At 34.6% G+C, this 17019-nt stretch overlaps 2 protein-coding genes across 4 annotated transcripts in view; both read right to left on the bottom strand.

Annotated features, from left to right (window-relative positions):
• LOC114325333 (uncharacterized oxidoreductase YjmC) overlaps positions 1 to 17019 on the bottom strand; it is a 103535-nt gene that overhangs the window by 35353 nt on the left and 51163 nt on the right. For all 3 annotated transcript variants that reach the window (XM_050642779.1, XM_050642774.1, XM_050642768.1), the window contains 2 exons: positions 9080 to 9235; positions 5573 to 5761 (listed from right to left, as the gene is read on the bottom strand). In XM_050642779.1, the coding sequence (XP_050498736.1) occupies positions 5573 to 5761; positions 9080 to 9235 (345 nt within the window). The remainder of the gene's footprint in view (positions 1 to 5572; positions 5762 to 9079; positions 9236 to 17019) is intronic.
• On the bottom strand, positions 906 to 5549 carry LOC114325332 (adenylate kinase 7-like). The gene has a single exon (XM_028273381.2). The coding sequence runs from the start codon at positions 3194 to 3196 to the stop codon at positions 1880 to 1882; it is 1317 nt and encodes a 438-aa protein (XP_028129182.1). The 5' UTR covers positions 3197 to 5549; the 3' UTR covers positions 906 to 1879.

Raw genomic sequence — 17019 nt, 5'->3', positions numbered from 1 at the left:
AACCGATTCAATATTCCTATTTTTAAGTAGTGGGGGGGGGCTGACTCAGCCCCCCCCCCACTAGGGTATTAAATTCCTGCTCAGTGGAACGAGCTCAAAATTTTTAGTTTGCGGAATATGAGAGCTCATAAATAGCTCATAAATCAGGGCTATTTGTTTTTTAATTTTTGCAAGTGGGGGGGGGGGGCAGCTCAACACGGGTATATTATTATGTAAGCGAATGGTCCTTGGTTTGCTTAAAAACGTGTGTATTATATGTACCTATAAAAAAATAACAAAAATTGAAATCTCTTTTGATTGAAACAATATTATATGTATAGACCAGGGCGGATCTGTAAAAAAACGTCTATTTGTGGATGTGTGAGGTGGCATTCGGATTTTTGCAGATAAAGTTAGGTGACAACTTCAATAATAATAATAATTGACTTATGCTCGTTCTCAAATATGCCCGGAACATTAATAAAAAAAATTAAAATATTAAAAAATTTCGAAAAACATTAATTTTTTTCTACATTCTTTGCTTATAACTTTAAAACGATTCATTTTGGAGCAAGGTCGTAGGGAATTACAATAAAGATAATTGAAATTTTTATGATATACGACTAGTTAAAAATGTCTTAAATTATTACCCTTTCTGCAAAATAGTAAGAAATACAAAATAAGGGGGCAAAATAAGCCTCTTTTTATTCAGTGTTTTTCAACAACTTTAGATGCACTTAGAACCTTCGTAATTCGCACATAAAATGCTTATAACATATTTAAATCTTCCACCAAATTTCATTAAAATCGACCTGATAGATTTTGCATAATAATTTTGCAATCTAAATTTTTTTAAAAAAGTTAAAATTTTTTAAAAACTTTCTGAACAGAAAGTAGACCATTTAGAAGTTTGCTAATTTTTTCACATATAAAGAGGCTCCCTACCTATCTAATACACTTTACATAATTAAAATCTTATTATCTAAGCGGCCTCAGCACTGTTTTTAAAGTTATAAACAATTTTTTGGCTTTTAAACAAATACAGTGAGGACGTTCGAGTTGGAATAAATTCATTTTCTCGAGAATGGGCGTTTCTGGAGATAAATCCCGAAATAGGTCGATTTTTATTTTTAAATTCTAATTTTTTAGTATACATATCATACCAGTAACGTCATCCATCTGGGCGTGATGACGCAATCCATGATTTTTTTTAAATGAGAATAGGGGCCGTATGATTCCGTCGGTATAACAGGTTGCCTTGCAACCAGATGCAGAACAGTACCATAAATGTTTTCCACTTTTTAGCACTTCCTTTAATTGAAATTTAAAATTATTTACCACCAATAACTTACACCCACGTGCACTCATTACGAAATCTGTTATCTGTTACAAGAATTTCAGTCATTTTCACAACATTTATTTGGATTTTCTCTAGTAACTCTTCCAAGAGACAATACATAAATGCTGAATACCTCTTACACCAACTTCAAAGAGAGTAATTTTTACAAGTACATACCTGGAATACCGGTATTAAATTATCAACATTACTTAAAAATGAAAGTTACTAATTCACCGATAGTTAGTGGGTTATCGAAGAATTACCTGCGCGCCAGAGTTACGAGTTGGCCTGTAATTAGGATGGGGGATTAAAATAGTTACGAATTCACCGAGACCCACCACGGGTATTACTGACGATTATGATGATGACCTTTCCAAATAAAACATTTTTCTTACTCTTCAATGTACGTAAACTTTGACCTTCGTATCGATGGTAATTGTAACGATGGCTTTAATTTTTCAAATAATTATACCTTCACATATAACATTTTTTATTAATAAAAGAAAAACAAATTTACAATATCATTTTCCAATTCAAGATAGCAAATAATTATTGTACCATTTACTTATGAGCTTCATCTATTGTTTCTTTAACTTCTTCTTGATACTGCTGTAAAATTCTCTCTCCTTCACGAGTGTATGACGGATCGAACATTTTACCTTCTGGATTTTCTTTGAACAAATACTCAGCCAAAAAATCAACTGGATCATCAGGCTTCACTTTTGCAACTTCGATCAGCCCTTTAGATAAAGTTGGAAATATATACTTCATTAAATAAAATCTTAGAGGCTCACTCTGAGCCGCTAACAGCTTTTCTTCTTCTATTTGTAATTTCTCTAATGTTTCAGTCCATCTCTCCATTTTATCTTCGTATTCTTTTTTAGCTTTCTTCTCCATAACCTGGCGTTCTAAACGCTCACCTTCTTCCAATAGCTTTAGTTGTTCGAGCTCTAGCTTTCTAAGTTCGGCTTCTTCTTCCACCGTTAAACCAAAGCCTGGTATTGGTTCCCCAAATATTTTATAAACAAAATCAAAAATACTATCCAAACTTAGCGGTTCGTCAGTATCTTCGTCAAAAACTTTTACAAGTATTGGATGAATATTAGCTTCATCAAAAAACGTAAGTACAGTATTTTCCCGTGAGTCAAACTCTCGAAACTCTGCCAACCTCTTTAACATACTTACTTCATCATAATGTGTACCCCTAATTAGTCTTTGAGGAAGTCTCATAACCCTTTCACATAGAAACTCATCTGAGGCTTCTAGACTTACTATGTAATTTGGCATTATTTGTTCATTTGCGTTTCCTAAAGAAAGTCCTAGCTGTGCACCTTCTCCAGGAATAGCTCCTTCGCTTGCAATACCTTTAGGAATCTCTTCTCTACGTTTACTGTCAGCAACTTGACCAAACAACTCTTTCGCCTGTTCAAAAGTTTTAGGATATCCATCAAGAACGTATCCACGAGTTTGGCATACCTCGGTAGCCAAAAACGTCTTCATCAGTCGCACTACAACCTCGTCTGGTAGTTTACGAGAAACGCCTCTTTGCATGGTACTAGTAATGTATCTATATTGTTCTTGTAGGTCTTCTATTACTGCTTTTATTTCTTCTTCTTCCTCTTCTCCTGGGAATTCTTGGTCTTCGTCGTCCGTAGTTTCCGTATCTTGTTCTTTGACATGTTTTGTTAAAAGTTTGTCGGTCTCTTTTTCAATGCGTGCTCTTAGATCTTCCAATGTTTCATCTATCATTGTTTTGACTGATATATAATGAGCTCCATAACGGCGACATATTCGTTCTGACAATTTAGTCTTGCCAGATGCCGGCGGTCCGTATATAATAACTTTAAGTGGTTTTAACTCTTTTTTAGTAAAACTCATTTTTTTGACTTTGGCAGTGACTTAACACAACTAAACTGTCAAAGTGTTAATTGCTTTAAATATGACATAGTTGACTTATGATCCAGTTGTCAGAGCTGAGCTGTACAGTGATAAGTAAGCTAAGAACTGGCAAAATAACGCAAAAGATTGAAAACATAATACTACATCCACAATAAAAGAGATAAAACTAGTAGAGGTGCAAAATTATCAATAAAAACCTATAAATTTACATTACATTACATTGCTACTATCGATAGTTTCCCACCTATAGACTTTTCGGAGGAGTATGGCAACTAATACCGTGACAAGAGAATTTACATCTACAATTTTATAAAATTCTTCACGTTAGTACCAGGGTGTTTTGTTGAGAATACAAAAAGAAAAAGAGCTATTAACCCCAATAAAAACAGCCAAAATCAAATACCTTGGTCACATAATGAGGAGCAGCGAGAGATATGGACTACTGAAACTAATCTTGCAGGGAAAAGTAGAAGGTAAACGGAGACCAAGAAGGCGAAGGATTTCCTGGCTGAAAAATCTACCTACGTGGTTCAACACACCAACCACAAATATTCTCAGAGCATCAGTGTGCAAAGTGTAGATTGCCAAGATGGTGGCCAACATCCGAAACGGATAGGCACAACAAGAAAAGGAAGAAGAAAGTCTTAATAAAAATCTTTATAAAGACTATGATTGGTATCTTTGATAAGTGAGATTTCTCCGTTATTCTAGTTTCTTGGATTAAATTAATAATTGATGTCTGTTCGCCATTCGGGAGGGATTTCTTCCTGAAACATGGTTGACAGTGGATAACGAAGTACAATCACCACGTGAAATAAACACAAAAGTGCAGCTGTCTTCAAGACCCCCTCTGGCCGAAGACACTCAAATGGTCAACATATAAGGCCTACCTACATCATCTGGAGCCAAAAATATCAAACTTCAACATCGACAGCAAGCAATCCAACAATGCCTCTCTCTTCTTCTTCTTCTTATTCTTTTTGTATAGACATGACTCTGTCTGTTTTTTTCAATTTGCCTCTAGTAAGTTGTCGTTCCATCGTTTTCGTGGTCTTCCCACCGATCGTGTTCCTATTGGGGAACCGCCTCTCGCTGTCCTTACTACTCTATTTGTTGTCATTCGGCTTATGTGGTCATTCCATTCTATTCTTATGTTTCTTACTCAGTTATTAATGTTGTCCACCATGCATCTGAGTAGTATATTTGTACTTCTAGCTCTGTTCCATAGAGTCTTACCATCGATTTTTCGAAGGGTTTTCATCTCTGCTATTTCGAGCAATCTTTTTGTCCTCTCTGTGTCGGGTCGTGTTTCTGCGGCGTATGGCATTATTGGTCTGATGACTGTTTTGTAAATTCTGCCTTTCATTTCTTTTCCGACATTTTTATTTCTCCATATTGTGTCATTCAGGCAACCTGTGGCTCTGTTTGCTCTATTCACTTGATCTTCCACTTTTGTTTCACTAGATAGTGTGATGCCGGATATTTAAACTCCATCACTTGTTCTATTATCTCTCCCTCCAGCTCCAACTTACATCTTATTGGATTTGCTATTATAAACATGCACTTTATATTTTTTGGGGAAATTAAAATGTTAAATTTTCTGGCAGTTATGTTAAATTGGGGCAGCATACGTTGTAAATCATCTTCACTTTGACAGATTAGTATTGCATCGTCTGCACGGAAGTTGTTTTTCTCCCATTTGGTATCCTTTTTTTAACGGATACGGATACATATAAAGGACTCAAGGAATTCAGCTAGGTTAGCTAGTTCATTTTCTACTTTTACTTTTATTGTATTGTTCTTGTAAATGTTTCCGATCGTTTTAACTATTATTCCTAGAGAGACGTATCTTCAGTATAACAAATGGATAACGTCCTTTAATTTTACCCTGTCAAATGCTTTCTTAAGGTCCATGAAACATAAATATGCCGGTTTGTTGTATTCTAACGATTTCTCTTGAACTTGCCTCACTATAAATAGGGTCAGTGCAACTTCCCGACATAAATCTTGTTGTTCTTCTGCTAATGTTATAATTTCATTCAGTTGAATGAACTCAAATGTCATAAGTAGCATTTCATTGTAAAACTATTAGGCAGGATACGCTTGTACATAATATAAATAAAGTACTTATAGAGTCAAGACGAACTTACAACTGAGTGACTGATGTAGGCGAAGCTACAATAGCACCTCAACTTTCTGTGGTAGTTCTATCGTTACACAATGACGCACAACGTAGCTTGTCTTATTGGAAAATAAACTTTTATATTTTTATAAACGATGTACTGAAATCTAAAGAATATAGTGAAATTGAAACCTAAATGATTATTTTTCATTAGCAATTATTATATTACTTACGATGACACACAACTAGTGCTATTCCAGTAGTTTCAGCTTTTTCTATAGCTAAATTCATACAGTACTGTCCAACAACAGCACCAAAGCCATTATTACCATTAACTACAGCAGTGGCCACTGTTTCTTGATCTATTGTAGGCACGATATTGGGAAGCGTTAGCCCACTCTTTACATCTTTAAGGTACATTTCTAAAAGTAATTTAATGTTACAGTGCTTAATATAAACACAAACCCATTATTTATAAAAAATATTAAAACAATTTTCGTCTGTGGATTCATTAAAAAAATAGTGGTACAGTACTGGTAAAGTGGTACAGACTGTTTTCTGGAGTTTTAAAATAATATTTTTAAAATAGCAGCACGTTTAACTGGCATTTTTTGATCTGCCCAAAACCACATAAAATATTAAATACAGTTAGGTATATTCACCACATTATGAAACTCATTTAAAGGTGATTATTAAATTATTGCAATAGGAGTATACAAATACTAGCGTATGTGGATGACGTCGATATCATAGCAAGAAGAAAGGCGGACCAGGTCTAACCGTTCACGGCATTGGAAATAGCAGCAAAAATAATGGGTCTACACGTTAATACTGATAAAACTAAGTATATGACGGTGTCAATCAATAATCAAATAGCAAAATCCGAAGATATAATGGTTCGAACATTTACCTTCGCAGCAGTCAGAGAGTTCATCTAGGCTCACAAATTAACCAAAATAATAGACGGAGAGGCAGCGCCGAAAAATCTCTTTGAATTTACTAAAGCTAGTTTTTTCACAGTTGATCACTGTGATTGTGTAGAGAAACATAATGCGGTCAGTCAAGCTAAACGTAGAACAGGTTTTACTGACAGCTTGTCAAATCTGTTTACCTGCGGAGGTAATTAAATCCATTTACTAAGGCTGAAATCAGTAGGTACACATATTCTAAATTGAATATAAATAAAAGTTATTATAGTCGGTCAGCTGTATGACGGGACAGAGCCGGTCGGTTCCAAAGAATGTTAAGGGTTATTCACTATATTTTGACCCCTCCCCCCCCCGTAAACTGCTTTATTTACAGAACTAGAAAAAATGTAAAATACAAAAGATAATTCGATTTTTTTATTATGATTTTTTGACATATATATCGTACTAGTGACATCATCCATCTGGGCGTGATGACGTAATCAATTATTTTTTTTTTTAACGAGAATAGGGGTCGTGTGTTAGTTCATTTGAAAGGTTATTCAATTCTCTATGCAGTAATATAAACATTAAGATCATTATTTATAGAGGGTGTCCAAAAATTTTTTTTTAATTAATAATTAAACAATTAATTTAATTAAGAAAAAAAATTTTGGACACCCTGTATAAACAATCATGGTAATAATAAAAATGTATACCATTTTTATTCATTCAGTTGCGGTGCGAAACCAAAACTGTCTTAATTTTTACTCAGATCAGAGAGTGCAGCCAGAACTCTTATCGACGATTTCACCTCTTGTTAGAGGTTCATCAGAGACTGCATAGGCTGCATTTCTCTGGCCCAGGTAAAAATCTTCGACATATCCATCTCCCACCGCAACTGACGAGATGGTAGTAGGTGCCTAGCGGCATCTACAAAATAAAAGACTAAGTTTTTCAACCTAATAAAAATATTTGTAAATTAAATATTTTTAAAAGATTTTTAATTGAAAAACTTTATTGGCCCATTTCCTGGTGACAACCTCCAAGGCTTCTACAATATGCAAGCCAAATGGATGCTGCAGTGAAGACTAAAGGGAAGGAATTCTACACTATGCAATTCACAACCCCCGTCTGCAGCGTGGTAAAGTTCCAACGGAAAATGGACCTAGTCTTGGATCTAGAAAAACTTAGTCTTTCAGTCATGGTAATGTTTATATAACTGAATAAGGAATTAAATACACTTTCAAACGAGCTAGCAAACGACCCCTATTCTCATTTAAAAAAATTGTCGATTACGTCATTATGCCCAGATGGATGACGTTACTAGTACGATATATATGTCAAAAAATCATAATTTAAAAATTTAATAAGTTTTTTATTTTACATTTTTTTATAATTCTGTAAATAAAGCAGTTTAGAGGGGGTCAAAATATAGTGAATAACCCTGTACATTCATTGGGGCCGACCGACCGGCTCTGTCCCGTCATACAGCTGACCGACTATAATAACTTTTATTTATGTCAATTTAATCAATTTATGTCAATGTAAGCAATTTTGACAAGCTGTCAGTACCACCTGTTCTACGTTTCGCTTGGCCGACCGCAGTATGTTTCTCTACACAATCACAGTTAATCAACTGTGAAATAACTAGCTTTAATAAATTCAGAGAAATTTTTCAGCGCTGCCTCTTGGACTATAATACAGTAACTGCAGACATTAACAGACGTATATATCTAGCAAATAGAGCATACTATGAATTAAAGAAACTCATAACATCAAATATAGTCAGACAAAGAATGAAATTATTGATATACAGAACTCTAATCGAGCCCGTCCTTACTTACTCGTCAGAAACGTGGACCATGGCAAAAAGTGATACGTTTAGGATGTTTAGAACGTAAAATCGTCAGCCATATTGTTTATACCTAAAGGCGTGCAGGAAAACGGATTATGGCGTAGACGCTATAATTTTCAGCTTTACCGCATTTATTCTCTCAGTTTTCCCTGGAAAACTGAGAGAAACTTTTAAAAGTGAGTTGCCCACATGCCTAAAGAGAAAGGTATTTGATCAGTGCGTCCTCCCAGTCTTGACGTACGGATCAGAAACACTTACCTTAACTCAAGCCTCGGCTACCAAACTAAGAGTCACGCAGAGAAGAATGGAACGGTCAATGTTAAGAATAACTGTGCGAGACAAAATCAGAAACGAAGAAATAAGGAGGTAACTGACGTCATCCAAAGGATAGCCAGGTTTAAGTGGAGATAGGCAGGACACATAGCCATAATGACAGATGGGCGATGGACAAAGAGGTTATTAGAATGGAGGCCAAGAGAAGACAAGAGAAGCGTCGGTCGACTGCCTACAAGATGGATTGACGACTTAAGAAAGCTAAATAAAAACTGGATGAGAGAGGCGCAGGATAGATGGGTTGGAACCGAGGGAAGGAGGCCTATGTTCAGCAGTGGACTTTTGAGACTGGATGAAGACCGCCTTTATAGTGAGCCTAGTATTCGTAGGTCAATCAAAATAAACAGGCTGCGGTGGCTAGGCCACTTAGAGAGAATGGACGAGATGGAGCCGTCGAAACATATTTATAACCAAAGAACATATTAGAGTAAGAAGAAGAAGTCTCAGAGTACGATTTAAGAACCAGGTGGAAGACGACTTTCGAGTGTTAAGAGTACGAAATTAAAAAAGCAAGCCGAGGAATAGGAAGAAATAGAAGCTGATTCTAAAACAGGCCAAGACTTACCAGGGGTTGTAGAGCCAATGATGATGACGGTAACGAGTAAATTATCGTATATAAAATATTAGTTGAAAGACACACTTACCTAATCTATTCATTCCATGGCTGTAGTGTCCTCTATAATCGGCTTCCAGCAAATTATTTGCTACTATTTCAGCATGAGTTTGATTAGTTCCCACCGCTTTAAAACAGTCTATCATAAAGCGCTTTGCTTCCTCTAGGGGGGTAATAATTTGTTTTTCTAAAAAAATATAAGAAAAAGAAATAAAGGAAATCCTTATAAATAAAATTGTCGAATTATTTTTAAAGCTAAAATTTTTATTAGAAGGATGAATAATATGTTGCCCGAGGTACCATTGTCAAAATGAGAAACGCACTTTGCAGCCAATATCTTAGTACAATGGAACCTCGATTATCCGTCTCTCTATTAACCGTCACCTCTGTTAACCGTCAGGGTCTATAGATAAGTTGTATTGACTACATAAGCAAAAATTGGGTCATCAATTCATTTTGGTTGAGCATTGCGATAAGCCAAATGAAATTCACTGAAATGTACAGCGCGGTAACAAATAAAGTTATGGCTGAATCACCTAACAGATGATGAAATCATTGACATGGCAAAAGAGTCGGACGAAGCAGATTCAGAAGCTGACACAAACTCAGAATTTGATGGTGGAAATGTCGATGATGTTATTACCGTTATACTGACAAATATTCGCGTAAAGAAGCTAGAAAATCTGCATCGCACATGCAACAATTCATTGAGTGGTATTATTGACAAGAAGAAGCCAATAAAGTAGATTGCATGATCTTACTCAGATTAAGAAAATGTGAAGCATCAGTAAAACAAACAAAGATAATTTCAGAATATTTTGAACCAAATTGATTCGATTGTACGAACAAGAATTCCTGTTATCTTGTAAAATAAAACATATATGTAAATAAAATTTGAGAGTTGTACTGTCAATTTTCAATTTTTTTTAATGTTCTGTTAACCGTCTTCTCGATTATCCGTCATACCCTTGGTCCGGTGCCCTGACGGATAATCGAGGTTCCACTGTATTGACTTTCGCGTTCGAATGACACATTGTTATATCTTTCCAGTCTTACTATATGGAGTCGAAGCGTGGACTTTAAGTGATGCTATTAAACGCTGCGTAGCCTTTGAGGTGTGGGTATGCAGACGTCTACTAAAAATAACCTGGGTCGATAGAGTTAATAATGAGGAGGCATTTAGAAGTCTGAACCAAAGAATACAACGAGTTAATATAACAAAGAAATGCATGCTGGAATATTTTGGTCATTTTATGAGACTTCCTGAAAAATATGATCCTTTACATTTGATAATTAAGAGAAAGATCCAAGGTAAACTTGGTCCTGGAACGAAGAAGAACATCATGGCTGAAAAATCTAAGGCAATGGCATGAAAAATCGATTACATCATTAGTCAGAGCTGCTGTCAACAAAGTTTCTATAGCGAATATGGTAGCCAACATAATATCCAACGATCGATAACCAACGGTCATGGAACTACAAGGAGAAGAAGATGAAGATAATAAAATGTATAGTTTAAATATGAAAGTTTAAAGAATGCCAAGAAACCATATATTATAAAGCAAGCCTAAAACAAATTTTTATTGTTAAGATGTGAATAAATAAATTGTTTTATCTTTTGCTAGTATGGTATTTTGCATAGGGGAGAGGCTTGTACCTTGGGCCAGCTTGTACCATGGGTCACCCAATTTTTCTTTTATTTTGCGCGCGAACTGTCTATGTTTCTATCTATCTATCTATCTATCTTATCTATAAATGTTTCTTATCGAAAGTTCTTCTACAAGCGTCGTCTTTCTGTGGATAATTGTTAAACGTGATTAGAAATCGTTTGCGGCTATCGTAAAAATATAGTGTTTTATTTCGTGAAAAGTAACTATTTGTAGGATAGATAATTTTCTTTTCTAATTCTTATGTTAACAGATATCATAAATTACATCACAAGGTATGTATGCTTATACTAATAGGTAGTTAAACAACATAGTGAGAAATATAAGAAAACCATGTTATTAGCCCAAGAAGCAATTGGACGTAATATTACGACGTCTTAACGTTGGATTAAATGCCCCAACGTTAATACGCGACGTTGCGACGACCGACGGTCAGAAAACCGCTATTTGCACCTAAGTGGGGAATAGAAATACGGGTTGCCTCGACGTCCCCCTCTCGACTTCTCAGCTCGAGATATTTTATCGTCAGTTTTTAACGTTAGTTTTTATGACTTTGGTCTTGTAAAGTAATAGTATAAAATTCTCTACCACAGAAGTACGGCCGACACACTTCATTTTTACCAAACAGGTTAATAATCTTGGAGAATATTAAATCATCAGAAACTAAGATGCATGACGGCCTGCTGATACTTATTTAAAAAGGTTCCTACTCTATTCAGAATATAACCTAAGTGACTTGTATAATTATTTTATTAATCATCTGCCTCATTGCGGTCGAAAATTTACAAACGCAAGGAAGTATACTGTTAAACTAGGTATAAAAATTGCTAAAAACTGAAAGCGCCTCAGAAATTTACAGGTTAAATCAAAAAAACGGTAAAAATAGAAATAACCATCGTAATTAAAAAAACATAATATTATGTCTAGACCCATACACAATTATCCTTGATTTATATATAAACAAAATTCGTTAATTAAAATCAAATATTCATTAAAATCTAGCAAAAAAACTGCCAAACATTATGTTTCAAAAAATGGCTGAACCATGGCGATCTTTCATTAATGGCGGATTTGACTCGCGACCTAAATTGCACTACATTTTAACTGATTTGGACAAGGACACCCCATGCCGACCTTTGGTGTAGTTTCAGGTCTGTTGCTGTTGGCAGAAGTCAGAATGACATCTTCCTGTTTGACCTCATCATCTGTTAAGGTTAATCTACTGTAGATGCTTGTGTATGTACATCAGGCAGCTTAAACCAAAAGGTTTTATGAATATATTTATTAATCTACTTATAGTTGGTTATTTTTATTTGTTGCATATATGTTTACCTCATGAAAATCTTTAGTCCCATTTTGAGTAATTAGCTCTTCAGGTTCTGTATGTGCCATTTTCAAAAGTTTAGCTTTTTGTCTGTAAAAATATGTTGAATGTCTAAAAGCTTTTGATTTCTTTTTTCCATACATTTCCCCTTCATCTTGAGACAATGTTTTTCTCAAAGAACTATATATTTTTAACTATATAGGTTTTTAATTCAATAAATTGTTATTGTTAATATACTGTTTATAGAAAAACTAGAAAAACCAAGTGTAAAAAAGTAAGGTTAGGTTATGCAATGTAATATCTGTCATATTATAGTCATATAAGTCAAGATGAGTCAAGTCAGATAGGCCCTAATTAGCAAATTTTTACGTCGTTTTGCAGTTGGAAACTAAACAAGAAATTGTCGAAAATTTACTTTACGACGTTGGATAGTCGTCGACGTTTTTTAGTAAATTACAGGTATCTTATAAAAAAAACTTTGACGTCAGGTTAACGTATACAAGTTTACTTAAGTACTACGTTGTTATTACCTACGTTGTATTGTCGTTCTCACCTTCCCGCAAGTACATGCAGCAATCTACCATATACCTACTGAGAAAACACCCGACGCCTCCTGAACGTTGGGTTCGATACAAATAAATACTCTGTAATCCCCGACGTTGAGCAGTCGTTAAATGTCTTCCAGTAAATTACATTGTAGTATAGAGGTTATACCCGACGTCAGCTTAACGTTAAACCTTAACCTAATAATTAACGTTGGTATTCTCAACGTTGGATTGTCGTTGTCGTCTTCCCGAAAAATACGTCTACCATACTCGATAAAACACCAACGTCCTCTGAACGTTGGCAGCTATCCTAAAAAATACGTTGTAATTCCCGACGTTGAGTAGTCGTTGATGTATGCCACTTAATTGAACTTATACTACAGATAGGTTAAAACCGACGTCAGCTTATTGTCAAACCTTATCCTAATAATTGACGTCGTTATTCCCGATGTCGGTTGATCATCAGATCATATTACTTATTAGCAGCAACGTTAGTCCATAAGAAAAACAGACGTTGTCCTTGGTTAAGGCTTATTGTGAACCAATTTTGTCCTTAAATTTAAGGTCCCATTAGGACAAAATTGGTCGTAAAATTGCTACTTGGGAGGTTAAATTCACATTTGTTTTCTTTTCGGCCGAGTCTTGTACCTTGAACCGCTATCACGTCTTGTACGTTTGGCCGTACAAAATTAATGGGAAAAAAAGAAGACATAGTTTTCTGTTGCACAAGTAACTGCTGTAAGTCCCTACTTAACGGTCCAGTATCTGAAGAGAATTCTGAACAGCAACAAATATTCTGGCCCAAGTGGTGAACAATTTGACATTGACATTGAAGATGTTTTGCTCAAACTTAAACCACCAAGTCAGGCTGGGTTGCCTGAAAGGCAAAAAGAAGTACATATGTTTGACTTAGATTTTGAGAGGTTCAATGTTGAATAACACAATTTTTTTTATATATTTTTAAAGGTTTACGGGTGGTTCAACGTACAAGACTACGTGGTTCTAGGTACAGTACTGGTTTGTACCTTGGACCAAATTAGCACTCATAAATAAAATTCTAAAAAATGTGTTTGGTTTTGTTTTACTAAAATGACCTTTTAATATAGTATACTATGGTGTGTAAACTACAAGTTAGTCTTAAAATTTTTCTCTGAAATTTAAAAACTTAAAAATAATTGAGCTTTGAAAAAATCCGGTTCGAGGTACAAGCCTCTCCTTTATATTTGGACATTTTGTATATCGAATCGTTCGGCCTGAATCTGTTCACTGACTATATTTTAATCAGGGTAACTGTCTAGCCGGAAGTTCATACTAACAGGGCCGCCGAGAGGGCGGTACAGCCGGTACATTTTACCGGGCCCCGGCGATGTAAGGGGCCCGGCGTCGACCAGACTAAAGACGTAATTTTTCCCGTTTTTTTTGCTCTTCACTTTATGCCATTAATGCGTTTAATTAATATTTAATATCGATTTTGTTTAAAATTTTAACAGCAAAAAATCACAGGAGTCAAATACTACAGTGCAGTCAGATAAAATTATGGTATGGATATGGAGATTAACAATATATCAGGGCTTCTAGAAGATTTACAAAAAATCAGAAGAATCTATGTTGAAGAATCTATGTTGAAGAATCTAAATTAGTTACCAGCAATTATGGAACAAATCCAGAATTTACATGACTCTGACTCTATGTTAAGCTTTGTCCATAAAATTGTATAATTTTCAGTGACAATAAGCATATTTCTATTCTATTCTATTCTACATCAAATAAAGAAAAACGGCGCAAAAAGCTTGTGACATTTTTTGGTGATTTGCCTGGGCCTAGTAGTGATGCGACTGATAATTTTGAGCCCGACACAATATTTCTCTGGGAAATATTTAATATTGTCATATAATAAGAAATTTAACATTCGCTATTTAACATTTTATGGATATTCCGAGATGAAGATGACGACGATATTAAGAAATAAGTTGATATAAATATGTATGGTATTAGACGGAGAGCTAGAGCCGAAAAATCATCGTCATAAGTAATGTGGAGTTTTTCCTGTGAAATGTGTCCATTGTATATTGACAATTATGACCCCTTTCAGGCTGACACCTCAGTGGATACAGGAAGTAGCAATAAGGGATGAAAGGGGAAAGTTAGTGCAGTCATTAAAGGTTTTCACCTCCTATTTTGTTAAACCTCCATCGATTTGCATGAAAATTGGTGACTAGTTAGAGCATACCTCAAGATATAAAAATGATTTGGTGCCAACTTGTACTTTTACCCTGGTGGTGAATACCACCCCTTCCCGCGGGTGAAAACAATTTTATTAAAAATAACCCCACAAATCGATAGAGGGACAAATTTTAAGTAAAATTTGTTATATCATGTTATTAAAATAATTCAATACTTTTTGAGTTATTGAAGATCAAAAATTTGTCTATTTAAGAGCACATGCGTGAAGTTACGGATGATAAGAAGAACATATTAAATAATTGTATGTTAGTAAAATATTATTTTTATATTATTTCGATTTTAAATGAATTTTTTCTGTCAATATAAACTGAATATGCCCAGAAACTGGGGGTGTCCAATAATGGGTACATTTGACATATTCGAATACGCTTTTGCTAAATTTATAATACCGAAATAATATAAAAATAATCTTTTAGTAACCTACAATTAATTAATGTGTTCTTTTTATCATTCGTAACTTCACGCATGTGCTCTTAAACAGACAAATCTTTGATCTTTAATAACTCAAAAAGTATTCATTTATTTTAATAACATGATACAACAAATTTTACTTATAATTTGTCCGTCTATCGATTTGTGGGGTTATTTTTAATAAAATAGTTTCCATTTCCACCCCTACAAGTGGTGGTATCCACCCTCAGGGTAAAAGTGCAAGTTGGCACCAAATCATTTTGATTTCTTGGGGTATGTTCTAACTAGTCACCAATTTTCATGGAAATCGATGGAGGTTTAACAAAATAGGAGGTGAGAACCTTTAAAGACTACACTAACTTTCCCCTTTCATCCCTTATTGCTACTTCCTGTATCCACTGAGGTGTCAGCCTGAAAGGGATCATAATTATCAATATACAATAGACACATTTCACATGCCAAACTCCATATTACTTATGACGATGATTTTTCGGCTCTAGCTCTTAGACTATATGTATTGCGCAAGTTTTATAAAAAAGAATCAGTGAAGGATTGATAGATTAAATTTTTCATTTGAGATCAAAACTTCATAATATACAAGGATAATCTTGGTGAATCTCAACTTTCTCCAATATATTTCCTTAATAAAATTAAACATCTCAAATTTGAATCGTTATTGCATTAAGAATATTTTGCACATTACCCGTGACAGTCACAGAAGCAGAAAGATCATTTACTTTTCTTTTTCGCATAAAAAATTGTATAAGGTAATGAAACAGGATCGTTTAGCTGCCTATCAACTTTGTGAATTGAGAATGATTTAGCAAAACCATGCGATTTTTCAAAAATTAGAAACGTTTTTGCCAATCAGAAAACTCGAAAAGCACCTGTAATATAAATATTTTCACTATTATAAATATATACCAAAAATCAAAATTCAATAAAATTTATATTTGAAATGTTTCTTATTATTTATTATTAATAATTTGATTTCTATAAAAATTAAACAATTTTTGCCAGGGGCAGGCCCTTCTCTTTTTACCGGGGCCCGCTCATCCCTCTCGGCGGCCCTGCATACTAATATCATTATTTTAGGTTGTCACAGTTTTTTAACTATAAGTTCAGATCATTCATATAGGTACAACTGAAATCACCTATAAAATTCCAGTTTTATTTCGAACGATGTTTCCATAATATTGGCTAAATTTGAAGAAAACTCGTCAAACAGCAAACTTTATCAAAGGCACTCTTATGTGGCATATTTTACTTCCAATTTAGCAAATATTATGGAAAAATCATTCAAAATAAAACTATAATTTAATTTTTTATCCAAATGAAAATACATTTTTCTACGAGCGTGCAAAAATGTCTACTTTCGCGCACGCATTTTAGTTTAGAAAGTTTCACTTTTCCGCACGCGTGTTACTTTTCCGCACGCGGTTTTTACTTTTCCGCACGCGGTTTTTACTTTTCCGCACGCGTACATACATACATGCAATAAACTAATATTTAGATATTATTTATAGTCCTGTCGCCAGGGGGGTAAGACGGCCTTCTTAATTCAGATGGACTTACCCAAGTTTTTTTTTATGTATTTTGGCCCGTAGACCACGAATTTTTTGGGTAACAGTTGATCCGGATGTCGATAAGTTTGTTATAAACAAAGAAGTTGAGGAATTACATAACAGCGATTTCTCGCAAAACAAAACATTTTTTTGTATTTTTTGGGTCATTCTAACCAAAAAATGTTCCTACAAGTTTTTTCGTAGGATGCATAGTT

This window comes from Diabrotica virgifera, chromosome 1 (genome assembly GCF_917563875.1).
Source record: "Diabrotica virgifera virgifera chromosome 1, PGI_DIABVI_V3a".
In the NCBI taxonomy this organism is placed as follows: Eukaryota; Metazoa; Arthropoda; class Insecta; order Coleoptera; family Chrysomelidae; genus Diabrotica; species Diabrotica virgifera.
This window is presented reverse-complemented; position numbering and strand designations above follow the sequence as displayed.

Bases quoted from the DNA above. Each gene is read 5' to 3' on its own strand.
- LOC114325332 (XM_028273381.2), bottom strand. From the start codon at position 3,196: ATGAGTTTTACTAAAAAAGAGTTAAAACCACTTAAAGTTATTATATAC.